Source organism: Sander lucioperca, chromosome 10 (genome assembly GCF_008315115.2).
Source record: "Sander lucioperca isolate FBNREF2018 chromosome 10, SLUC_FBN_1.2, whole genome shotgun sequence".
Classification (NCBI taxonomy): domain Eukaryota; kingdom Metazoa; phylum Chordata; class Actinopteri; order Perciformes; family Percidae; genus Sander; species Sander lucioperca.
The window spans coordinates 18146233-18159469 of record NC_050182.1 but is presented as its reverse complement, the minus strand read 5'-3'; the positions used below and the strand labels follow the sequence as shown (position 1 = coordinate 18159469).

The window sequence follows — 13237 nt, the reverse complement described above, 5'->3', positions numbered from 1 at the left end:
CCCTAACTCCTTGTGGTTGCGCTTTTCAGGAGAGCTTGGTCCGGCAGATGAGTACATTGCTCGGGTGGACATTGAAGTGGACTCTCCTGGTCCGAGTCATGTGATCAGGAGTATTCCTCTTCGGGCCAGGTCTGGAACTGCAAGGGTCCATGCTCCTAAAGACCTGCAGGTAGTAAAACTGCCATATGGCTTTTTTTCAGACTGATAGTGTTGCTCTGCACACCACTACATTACACACCACTACATTGCAAATACAGTACTTATTATTATTATTATTATTATTATTATTATTATTATCGAATATTACAATCAAATTTAACTGAAAATCATTGTACCAGCACAATGTATATTTAAAGATAATGTAAAAAGAAGATTGGTCTAAGAATAGCACACACAGCTACTATTATGATTATCAGTGGCCAACGTGGACAACTAAGCTAATCAGATACTTCATATTCATGTACTACGAGCAGTGAGCCTCTAACAATTTCAATATTAGTTTGTTAACGTGACGATGAGACAGTCTTGGCCATAGAGAGGGGGCATCTTGTAATCCTGAAAGGATTTAGAACTCCCCATTCTTGCTACACTATACTGTCTTATGTTCCAAACTGCATTTAAAATGTATGTACAGTGTATCTGCTGATTAAAATTATATTTTGTTTCATATAATGTCAAAAGACTTTGAGAAATGAAATTGCTAGATTAATCATGAAAACATTCCACTGTTTTTGACGTTTAACATAAAACAACCTTTTTGTCTATCAAGTTTCTTTTCATGTTCAGCTTTTCTTGGCCTCTGAAGAGTTGGCAGTCAACTGCTGTTTGTGCTACTTTTGTCTAGACTGTAAGCCTGTCTGCTCCACTGGGTAAATCTAGTCAACAGACGCTGCCATTAAAGAATGCAGGAAACATTGACGTGCAGCTGAAACTCAAGGTAATTCTGACCTTTACTTTTCTTATTAGAGCTGGGGTTTGGGTAAACGTCTGTGGCATTTTAGGTTAGGGTGTGGTACATACCGTGGGGATTCATTGATATTTTGCTCCTGTTTTTCTTGTTGTCTCGATTGTATCTCAATTTTTATCCATCTATTTCTTCCTCCCAACATTCAACCCACTGTTCCTTTGCTGTGTCATCCATATGTTTGCCCTCTTCTTCTCACATTCATTTCCTCTCATTCTCTCTCTCGCTCTAATTCCTGTTTATAGAGCAGTGATGCTGAGGACAATTTCTCTGTGACACCTGATGAACTGTCCCTGAGAATGGGAGAGGAGCAAGGCATTGTGGTCTCCTTCAAAGCACAGGGCAGCAAAACATTTCAAGAGAGGTATACACAAATGTATTTCTTTTGCAGTAACCAAAAGTACAGAAGTGAAGAAAGAGAAACACAAGTTAACACCACTATGTTTTTCCTGGAGAAGTAACCTGGTTTCATTTTTTATAAGAGTGCATGTGTATGACAAAGGCTTGAGACTGCAAAGTATTGTTGTGACAGCAGTGCAGAGGGATGAAAGAAAACATAATCCCTCATGATTTTGCATCCTTGTACCCATAGACCAAATTAAACTGAAAGTGACACCAAAATAAAAACCTGTTAATTTACTTAAATTTTATTTTACTTGCATGTTTTATTTACGGAGTTGAACAATATTTTTGTATAAATGAGGCGTCTAATGCATACTTTATGGGAAAACTACTTTACGTGCTCTATCACAACTAAGGCTGTCACAGCCACATCAGTGCAAAATCTACCAAAAAAGCACCATGTCATACCACTAACATACATAAACTAGCCCTGGTGTGAGGATAACATTAACCAGGTTACTGCAGCGCATTCAAACCTCTACTCTTATTACCGTTTCTAACCTAAATTATTTCCATTTTTTGTGTGTATGTAAATGTAGTTATTGTTTTGGCATTAAGTAATTTCCAATGCTGTTTTTTCCATAAGGAATTTAACCAGACAAATACATTTGGATTTAATGCTCTTGGTATGCATGGATGAAGTGTTCAAAGGATCAGTCTTGGGTTGGGTTATATCCTTGAATATCCCAAAACATGACCTGTTCAGTTAAAATCTCAATTTACTAACTTGGTGGTTCTTGTGTTGCAGCCTTCTCACCATCTTGGTGCTGCCATCAGGTCCTCAGTATGAGGTAACCCTGAAAGGAGAAGTTGTCCCAGAGGACTCTGGGAAACCTACTATTCCCTCTGCTGCTGTCTTTGGTCCTGGTGTTGCCAAAGATGTTCCACCAATTCTTTCTAATAAACAGTTCGTAGCCTGGGGAGGGGTCACTCTGGGACGAGCTGTGTAAGCCAATTTTCAGTTTTTCAATATAACTTGATTACAGAAAAAAAAAACTTTTATACGTATCAATTATTCATTTGAAAGTAATCAATGGCAAAACTCAAGGCCCAGTAGTCCATCATATTCTATTAGGTTTGTATAATGCTGTTCATGAGAAGGGACAGAGGGTGTCTACAGGGAGTGTTATTTCTCAGAAGCTATTTCAACATAATTCACAATTTCTTTAAACTCAGTGAAGGGAGGTAAAGTACAGACAAAATTAAGAATGCTAAATCCTGCATAAAATGGATGCATTATTTAAAGGTTTAACTGGATAAAGGTTTGACTTTGCTATTCTACTCAAATTAGGAAATTTAGATATTGATTCTCAAATCAAAGAGATCAAGTTTGACACAGAACTCCTGCACACTAATTCGTACCACATAACCAACCGCTGCCATTCCTTTTCAGCCAACAGAAGCTGGTTCTAAGGAACAACTCTCCCAATGCCACACAGCAGCTACGGTTGCTTATTCGTGGTCAAGACCAGGACTGTTTTCAGGTAGATTGTAATATTTTTACATTTGAAAACTGATTAAACATGTCATTTAAATTCTTCCTTGTTCAGAGTAACCTCACATCCTGTTTCTGTGTTTTGACAACCTGCTAGGAATCACCTGCAAAGTTTTTCTTTTCCATAGTGTCTCTTGTTTGTTAATCAGCTATCCACGGCAAGAGTTTGTGACCAAAGAGTTTTTTATTTAATCAGATTTTTCTTTGTACAACCAATTGGAATGCACAGATGCATGGAGCTAAAACCAGACAGAAAAAGGCCTAAGATGGGGCGGCCTCTAGCTCACCCAATAAGAGCGTGCGCCCCATGCAGCGGCAAAGGTTTGAATCCGACCTGCTGCCCTTTGCTGCGTGTCATCCCCCATCTCTCTCCCCCTTTCCTGTCTATCCACTGTCACTATCTAATAAAGGGAAAAGCCCCAAAAAATATCTTTTAAAAAAGAAGAAAAAAAAAACATTAAGGGAGTATTCCACCTATTTAGCATTACACTCCCATACACTTTCACGCGCAGAAAATCGAGTGAGGATAATTACCACTTCTGTAAAGTCCATGTTTTTTTTAGCTTTAAGGGTCCAGTTTTGTAACCGGCATCTGCACAGCCGGTACAAGCCCGTCAGCTGTGTCTCTGCCTGGCATACTCTTTGTGTAGGATGGCTAATGTAACCTGCCGGTCTTCATCAATATAATGGCATTAATCATGTGGCTAGCCGTTATGAGTGCCGTTCAGCAGTCGGTCATGAGAGCCACATACTTATCAGTAAAGAAGAGCAAAGTTTGAACTAGCAAGTTAATTAGCAGTTAAGAATTAGATTGCATAGCCTATTTTTCTTTTACCATACAAAAAAACTATTTTTTTTAAATTACTTCTTTAAAATCTTTTTTTAACTGATAGTTGTTGGGAATAGGTAGGGTACAGATTCAATAATTGGCAAATTATCAAAGATGTTTTATCAATATTAATAAAGTTATGAACATACATATTTACCAAATTGACAAACAATCAAAACAGGGCACCACCTGGAACCAGGGGCCAATACTTGAGTTGTGAAATAGTGTCATAGGTGGTGTTCCTATTAAAATACAGATCTGAATTAATTTGGTTAACTTATCTGGTATAAATTAAGGAACAAAAGGAAGGGTGAATCCAAGCACAGACCTGTTTAACCAGCTTATTACAATAGATGCACAAATAATCACAACTGCTATTTAAAGTATAGTAGAATTTATTTAACTTCAAAATTACCAATGGCCGATCAATAATTCTTCAATCATCAAAACCTATATACCTTTAAACAAACTACAACCAAAAGCAACAAACAGACATGTAGTGTGTGTGGGGGTGGGTGGGTGGAGTGACAAAACCGGGTGGTTGCTAGGCTATGCCCAAGATTACCTGTTCCAGCTAGGCTATGTGCTAGCCGGTTAGCTTATCTGTGAGTGACTGTGGAAGCTAGCAAAGTGTCCGATTTTCTTCTAGAGAAACGGTGTTCTCTTCTGCAGATTCGAAACACTGGCCGTGTTCAATAGTCCAATAGTGTTCGCCAGAACACTGAAATAAATCCATTTTTCTTGGGAAATGGAGCGATTTCGCACAAGCACTTGCGTGCATCCTCTTGCAGTGTGAGCCAGCAACGGAAGACACCGATTTTCGTGTGTCAGAAAGTTTTATAGTTTCAAAGCACTGGATGCGGACCCCTGGTGGGTTCAAAGTCCACCAGCGACTGGGAATTCAAGGTGTTCTTGAAGGTGTTACAACTACAAGCCTGTAGTTCTTAGACTTCCGGTCATTGTTAGGCTCTTTCTCTCGTGGCTCAGACTTTGTTTTTTACATAGTAGTGGGACTTCTGTGGGCTTTTGGGTTGACTGAAGGCCCATCTCTTTGTCTGAGAAGGCCATGTGGGGGCCACATGTGCCCTCTTTGTCTTTGTCACAGGCCCCTTGTTCAAGATCAGTTTAATTCTTACTTTCCTCAGTCCCAACATAGTATTAATCGGTCAAAATTCTTATTGTCGGATAACGGTTAAACTGTTAATTATTAACATCCCTAATGTGAGGTATATAAACTTTTTTTTCTCCCTCAGCTTCAGAGTATGTTCAGTCCTGAAGAGCGTCTGACCCGGCATGGGGAGCTGTCCATTCGTCCCAGAGAGGACGTGACCATCCACCTGCTCTTTGCTCCCACCAGGGTGGCTTGCATGTTGGCCAAGCTGGAGATCAAACAGTCTGGAGTCCGGTCTTCACAGCCAGGGGTCAAATTCACTGTGAGGATGTGACTGTTTCGGTCCTGCTTTGTTCTCTGGCTTCTCCTCTGTAGTGATCTTACTTTGCATTTCCCTCACTTAACTTACTCCCCCTCCACTAATGAGCTTGCATGCCTGCCTTGTACTTTCTCATCTTTTCCCTGCCTCATTTTCTTTACTGTTTCTTTGACATGTTTTCTTATTTCTTTTCTAGAAAGACTGGGCTATAGTTTAATTTGGTTCTCATCTTTCCCATCTTCAGATTCCACTGTCTGGTTACGGTGGGACGAGCAACATAATCCTAGAGGACCAGAGAAAACAGGCAGATGGCTATGTGGCAATGCTGACTGACATCGCTGTTAGTCGCGTCAGCAAAGTGTGTCTGTGCGTGAGGAACACTGGCTCCAGAGCAGCTTTCATCAAAGCTGTGGCCTTCTCTGATGTGCAGACACGATCAGTTATGGATTCCTCTGTCATCAGCCTCGCCCCGTCACAGTTTGTACTTAAGGAAAGGACACAAGAGGTAGGAGAGTTGATACAACTGAAATGAACCACGCTCTAGTTCAGGAAAAAAAAAATATCTTCTAAAATATTTCTTCAAGTGCTACACAAGACACTAGAATTAATCATTATATTAATACAACAGTATTACCAGCATTTCATGTGAATAAAAACTACCCTTGATTTAGTTGTATAGCTGTTATTGGTTAGCCTGACATCGGCAGACCAAATGCAAATTAGTAAACCGCCAAACTGCGATGATACATTGCTTTTTCAACGCGGTAAGAAAAAAAAATCCATGGGTTCATCTCAATATCCCTCCTCGACTTCTATATCCTCGATCACATGACCTACAAATTGATCGAGACCCGCCATGTTGAAGGACGTCCCAATTCCTTAAATGCGCTTTGTGGAGAGGGGAGACTTCCAAAAATGAGAGGGAATTGAGGATACACGAGTACAGCGTATCCTGAAGTTTTAACTGCTACAAGGCTATACATGACAATCCATATAGCGTGTATATCATTGAACAATGCATGCTTCATTAATCAATTAAAAGGCATCAGCTGGTTTAGGACCTAGACATCTATTTGCAGCTGTTCTGGCCCTGCAGCTGCAAAAGGTCATGAAATGTTTAAAGTGCTTACATTTTAGTAAAACATAGTTATGAGAAAAGCTGTAGGATGAATGGAAAGATCCCACTCTATAACAATCATTTAACATGTAACATGTATCATGTAAAATCTACCTTAAACATTACACAATAATGGTTTGAGTGATCATAATTCACAGTCCTTAATAGGGGTTTGTGGTGTGGATCTATAGGACACTGAATGCCAAAAAATTCAATGTGAAAGAATATACAGTACGTAGGCCTAATAAATCTTTTTGTTGCATCTGTCATTCTTCCGTGGAAGAAATTGAATTATAATGAAAAGACGAGCGTAGCGACAATTTACAATTACATACAACATCCAATACAAAAGTACATCTACAATCTTATTCGTATTGCTGCCTGTCTTGCATATGCTGTAATATGACCTTGTTACTCATAATATTTGTGTTTGTTTTCAGGTGATCACTGTGTTAATGAAGTCCACCCAAAGAGAACAGGTCCTATGTCAGTCAGCCAATGCACTGCTGGCTACTGTCTGTCTGTTTTGTGGAGATGAGGTCTCCCGGCAGCAGTATAGAAGGTGAGACCTTCCAACACTTAGTTTAGTCAATTGTATGCTATTAAAGTAGTATGTATAGGAATTACTAGTGGATAGCTAATAATTAAATCAGAACTGTCTGATAAATTTAGTTTTTTTTCTTGGTATTGTATCAATGTCACTTTTTTCTTCAAAAACTGTTTCAGAAGAAAACGGTATGCACTTGTTTGTTAACCAATTTTTTAAATGCATACAGTAGGAACAATGGAGAGGATGAAACCAGCAACCAGCAAAAGACATATTATCTATGGTCAGCTTTGTTATGCAATATACAAAGCAATATTTGTGTAATACTCCCTCCTACCGATTATGTGTACACTGGACTATAGATTCGAATAAGCATACATTCTTTCTGAATCTTTAAAAGTGCTGATAGTTTATAGATCCTATTCCAGATGGTTCTGCTATTGTGGGAAAGCTGTTTTGTCCCCCCCACCCCCACCTACAGCATGTTTGTGTTTTGTCTCTTCAGATTGCTTCAGAGCAAACCAGAGGCTGTGCGGAAGGCTCTGTCTGAAAACAGTCTACTAAAAAACATCAACTTCAATGAGAAGTTCCTTGGAGAAGATAATGTTACAGAGAGTAAGATTGCATTATAATGCTTGTCAAAGAAGTGGTCTCCTCTTAAAAGATGCTGAGTCTAAAAATCTGTTCAAATTGACCTTTCAGTTGATACTATTGAAAGTAATAATCTGTAATGTTTTTACATTTCAGTTTGCTACTCTAATGCTGATAATTGATAAATAGTGATTTGTACCTTGTAGTCAGTTCATCAAAGCTTCTATATCTGATGCTCTATACACTGAGGTAGCTCTTTGCAACAAAAAAAACGTTATATAAAGTTGTTATGAAGGTATAGAGAGAATACTAGAAATAACTGATTCAATTTAAAAAGGTTGTTGGAATACATTTCTAAAATATTGGTGGCTCTCTAATCGTCTTTACCTTTTCTGTAGTCTACGACCTGCCCCAACGGCCCAATGAAGCTCACATTTTCTATGGAAACATGAGTAAGGTAGTGGTGTCATTGCTGGGAAGTAACACAAAGAGCACAGGCTGTGAGCAGAGTGACCACACTGAGCTGCTGATGCCCTCTGCTAGACAAAGTTCAGAGACGGACAGGTACTGTCAGACTTATTTCTAACTTACTGTAATAAATTTTAACAGACTCAACACAAACGGGGGATACAAAAGTAAATTGACTGATAGTGTTTATCAGTATTGTAATGCATTTCAGTTGTACATGAATCACGTTGATTTGAAAAATCTATGGAGAAATGCACGGTTTTAATGTGCATTCTACTTACACACTGATTTGGTAAAAGCAATACTGTCAGACTATAGATCTGTTCATTTTAATAGTGAACACATTTAAATGAAATGCATCTTGTAAGACACAATGTACAGTTTTGTTTTGTGTAATTCCCAGTGGTTTGGCAAATGGCAATGTGTCTCTGGATGTGCTGCCAGTAAAAGGTCCCCAAGGTCCAGCCCTGAGAGTGGCAGAGCCCTCCTTAAAGGTACCATAAGCCCCCTTTTAATGGATGTGAATGGTTTATTGTGTTGAGTGATGAGTTAGTGTTGATTTATTTCGTGCTGTCTCTACTGGATGAGATGAAAACATTTGTTTCACTGCATTTGACATAAAAGAGTATTCATCTTTCAATGCAGAATGTCATCTTGTCCATCCGTTCCGTCTCCCCCCCCCCCCCCCTTAGGCTTCAGAGTCATTACATAGGCAGTCTGAGTCCTGGACCATCCATCCAGAACAACTTGTCCTTGCAGCTCCCACCATCGGTGAGTAGAATCAAGATTTTAAAAAGCATATTTGAAATTTTGTCACTTTAAGCTATGAATTCCACTATATATTTTGAATATGGTTAATGAAGCAATACCTCCAAACCATAAGTGAATGAATCTGCAATGGCATCTGATTAGTAGTCAGCAGCACACATTTGCTTATGCTGCTGTTGTTGTTTTTAGATGGTGCAGCCACCACTTGTCAGGTTCAGATCCGGAACAATACATCCAGGGAGCTGAGCTTTGAGTTGTCCTGGCCCGCTCACTGCCTCACCATCACCCCTCAGCATGGAGTTATCGAGCCTCAGTAAGAATAAATTTGCTTGTTCAGTAAAATATATTGGCTATGGTAAAGTAATGTTTTTTGGGTTAGAATTAGACCCCGTAATGTTTGCCTGATCTCTTTCTGTTTATCATTCTTGTTTTATTTGCATTTACCACACTGTGTAAGTGATTATACCATACACTAAATGTTGCTATCCTAATGGGATCCTGTGGCTGTGTGTATATATATTATTTTAATTGTTTCACTTGTGTCCTATTTCTTTAATGTTAATTAAGGTGCCACCTACAGATTTTGATCAGCCCCAACCCGTCACTAGCAACTAAATCTACCTTGCTGCCATGGAGTGGACAGATTTATGTCCAGTGTGACGGTCAACAGAAGGTATGGGACACTTGGAGTAAGACATACAGCTTTTCAAACCCCAAGGCAAGTCAATCATGAATCTTGTCTTGGGCAGTGATTAACACAAGATCAATCTGTGCATTGTGACTACTGGTTCAGTTTATTAAGGTCCAGATTCGTGGGGACCTGGCTCTGGATGTGTCTGCGTCCCCAGCAGACAAGACTCTGTCAGCCCTGCCTCCTCAGGCAGCCACCCCAGTGCTGCCTGTGGCCGGGCTCACCGCTCAAACCCTGGTGGAAATCAGCAACAAGACCATCACGTTTCCCTCCACTCCATCAGGGGAAACATCAGGTAGGGAGACGACTAACCAGAGGACAGCATTTTCTCTGTTCACCTTAATATGGGCTGTACAATAAATACAGCAGTACACTGTGGTCTAGTCAGCCTTATAATAATAGTCTAGCAGCCTGAAAGTTTTAGTGAAAAATCTTTTCCGTTTTCTTCAAACTGATGTGGTTTAAAGACTTACTCTCCAGGCAGCATGCTGTGTGTGTATTCTTGTGGGAGACCTAACTCTCTGTTGCTCCTCTACTTCAGAGGCCCAGCTGGAGGTGCAAAATGGGGAAGTGGAAGTGAGGTGGTACCTGTCATCATTTGCTCCTCCATATGTCAAGGTGCTTTTCTTATTGTCTTCTGTCAACACTTCTGTTTACTGTTTTTGTCTTTATCCCTCTTTGGGAATCAAATAATTATAATAAACGTTACCTATATAGCATTATACATTTCATTAGGGCTGTCCCAAACGATTATTTTTTAAACGATTAATCTAGCGATTATTTTTTCGATTAGTCGACTAATCTATCGATTCATTTTTCGATTAATCTAACGATTAATTTTTTCAAGCGATTGTTTTCCCATTGCTCAATTATTAACAATTTACACAAAACAAATTTCAATAATGTTCAAATCTCTATTTATTAAAATTGTTTAACACTGCACTGTTCAAGTAAAATGAATTTGTAGTGCAACCTGAAGCCAAAATAAAGTCACTTTCAGGAGGAATACAAAAATAAAGAGTAGCCTGTATTTGCTTTGCTGTCTTAAAATCCATTTCAACATCAACAAAAATACATTAAACACAAAACTTTTATTTTCCACCTTAGTTGTGAATCAAAACAGTTATCAAAATTAAAAAATTCTGGTAACACTGCTCACTCAGTAACATTAATAAAACTGGTTGTGCTTTTGGATAGGGGTGATCCAGTCAGATACTCAGGATTGGTATCAATCCAAACTTTAATAAGTGAGCTAACTAAAATGCAAAGGAATGTAAACAACAAAGACTTTTTAGTGCAAACTGCATAATGACACAACCCTTTAACAATAAACTTGGTGACTGCCCTGTTGTCAACATTGAACTAATGGAGAACTAACTTAAGTGCAAAGGAATGGAATTGAATTGCCTTGTTGCTGAAAGGTGCTGTAGAAATAAAGTTGCCTTGCCTTACAACCTCAGCCTGTCAGTCACTCCCCAGGGCATAGAAACCACTGTTGTGCCTGCATGTCTCAGGAGGAAATGTCACCGCAAACGCTTTCGGCTCTCCATTAATATCATATCGCAGCAAACGCTGTCTGCGTGAACTTTTGAAAACTGTAACCATACTTGAAATCACTTTATCAGCATTACAGTGACTCTCTGGGACTTCGACATAACTGCAGAGCCCACGTAGTTCTCCCGCACCTCTGCGCGCGCACGTGTCTGTGTCGAAGCTCCGCTGTCTGTCAATATGCAGACAGGACAGATAAGCTTGCGCTTACGCGCTCAGATGCTTTTTTTTTTTTTTGACCCGACGTAGTTCAGGCGGCAGGCTTGCGGCCACCTAAACTGCAAAGTGCTGCGGGAAACCCTGCTATTTTTAGATTTACACGTGAGTGACGCTCATAGACAGTTAAAGAAACGCGACGCATCGACACAAATTATTTGTGTCGACGCATTTACATAATCGATGACGTCGACGAATCGTCCCAGCCCTACATTTCGTACAGAGTGTAGCTTCACAACAAAGTGAGAAACCACAAAACAAACAAAATCACACAAATTTAAACAAGGGCAGACACCTGTTGCAACAAAACAACAGAGGCAGTAAATATACCAGAATCAAGAAAAATAAAGTAAAATTTCAAAATGAAACATGCGAAGGCATAGAAACAGTAACACATGTAAACTATGATAATAAAACAAACGAGTGACAAACATAATGCTGAATAAATGTTTTCAATTGTCGTTTAAGCTTGCATCTCTTACAGCCTTGGGTAGCAAATTCCACAGTTTTGGTGCGTAGTTGAAAAAGGCTGAGTTCGCGATTTGTTTTATTTGTGTGATAGTTTGCATTTAAAAACCAGTAGCAGAGGATCTTAGAGGCTGTGAAGAATTATAAAACAACAAAGAATTAGTAATGTATGCCAGTCCTTAAACCATTAAGCGCCTTATAAACAAGTAAAAGAACTGCTCTTTTGTCTCATGACTCACTCTGGTAATGAGTTTATTTTTTAGGTTCACACTCCAGATGTTTTTGGTTTAATCTTGTTATTTTGTGTTGTTACTGGCCATTAACTTTGGTCTATTTATTACATTTTTATGCACAATGCTAGAGAGGTGCTGAACAGTTTTTCATTGTACTCTGAGCACAATGACAATAAAGATCGATCAATCAATCATTCAATCAATCAAGTGACAGCAATGACTCAGATCATGGTGCCTTTTCTCTCCTCAGGGGGTTGACAACACTGGAGATGTTTACCGGGCCACTTACACTGCTTTCAGATGCTCCAGGGTCTCAGGCACTCTGGGTGCCTATGAGAAGATACAGGTAGGCACTCGCATCCAACTAGAATTGTCAGTACTATTTGGAGAAAGTCGTAAAGATTTACTGCATAACTAGTGGTTTATTAGAAAATCAATCTTGAAGCTGTATCGCATTACTTTTTTTAACAAAGCATTTTGATCAGAAAATATTGTTACATTATACTATGTCTCCTCAATTTTCTGTGGACACAAACATAGTCCTTTCTTACAACATATTACCTGCCATAGACGGAAAAGCACAGTGACAGTACTACCAATAATAGTTCTGTTCCTTTTAGGTGTGGCAGTGAGCATGCCAGCAAGACGGTAAACACAATACCAGGGACTAGAAAGTGGTACCTCTAAATAGAATGCAGCCATTATTTTAACTAACAAGTCTAAATATTCACCATGAGAAAAATCTGTAGAATTGAGCCACTGGTGGGGTTTTTTCGGGAGGAATAGCACAACAGCAAATCCAGTCTTGTTTGCGGTTCACTACCACTCTATGGACACAATTCATGCAAAACAGGATTCTGTTAATTCATGCAATTTCAAAACTTGATTCTTTTACTTTTTGAGCATTTTGGTTGTTGATTGGTTTTATGTGCTAGTTATACTCAAGGTAGACTTACTGTATATTCCAATTGAAAACCTTGCAGCAGTTAAACTATTTTGAGTCATGAGGCAGTTACTCTGGATCAACAAAAGTACATTGCCAGGATAAGCCTAGTCTCGCACTGCCAGACCTATCTAGGGATGCAACGGTTAACCGATTTCACTATTAACCGCGCTTTAAAACATCACGGTTAATTAATCGTAAAGGCTCCACTACACCGAGTGTTAACTGACTGCACGCTATGTGTAGCAATGTGTGCAGTTCTTATTAAACCTCCTTGACGACAAACGCTCAAGTTTGCGCACACACACATCAGACACTGGTCCGGTCACTGCGAGTATTGACTGTCAGAGTGACAGTGGCTCTCCGTGGTGGGATAACTTACTGCTGCAATTTTTTAACGTTACATAAAGTTAGCAAACACCAGGAAGAGCCAGCCCCTGACCTCAGGACAGCTGCAGCTGCAGCTGCAACGGGGGATTCAACCCAAGTTGGTAAGCTTGCTAGCGACTTTGTTTATAAAAGTT

At 39.4% G+C, this 13237-nt stretch overlaps 1 protein-coding gene across 6 annotated transcripts in view; it reads left to right on the top strand.

The window, feature by feature from the left end:
* The window catches only part of cep192 (centrosomal protein 192), a 91223-nt gene that overhangs the window by 64601 nt on the left and 13385 nt on the right, over positions 1-13237 (top strand). For all 6 annotated transcript variants that reach the window (XM_036006060.1, XM_031289831.2, XM_036006062.1 and 3 more), the window contains 17 exons: positions 30-169; positions 845-937; positions 1210-1328; positions 2115-2312; positions 2760-2850; positions 4944-5123; positions 5365-5625; positions 6678-6799; positions 7290-7399; positions 7774-7939; positions 8247-8337; positions 8536-8614; positions 8801-8924; positions 9179-9284; positions 9405-9597; positions 9844-9920; positions 12021-12116. In XM_036006060.1, the coding sequence (XP_035861953.1) occupies positions 30-169; positions 845-937; positions 1210-1328; positions 2115-2312; positions 2760-2850; positions 4944-5123; positions 5365-5625; positions 6678-6799; positions 7290-7399; positions 7774-7939; positions 8247-8337; positions 8536-8614; positions 8801-8924; positions 9179-9284; positions 9405-9597; positions 9844-9920; positions 12021-12116 (2246 nt within the window). The remainder of the gene's footprint in view (positions 1-29; positions 170-844; positions 938-1209; positions 1329-2114; positions 2313-2759; positions 2851-4943; positions 5124-5364; positions 5626-6677; positions 6800-7289; positions 7400-7773; positions 7940-8246; positions 8338-8535; positions 8615-8800; positions 8925-9178; positions 9285-9404; positions 9598-9843; positions 9921-12020; positions 12117-13237) is intronic.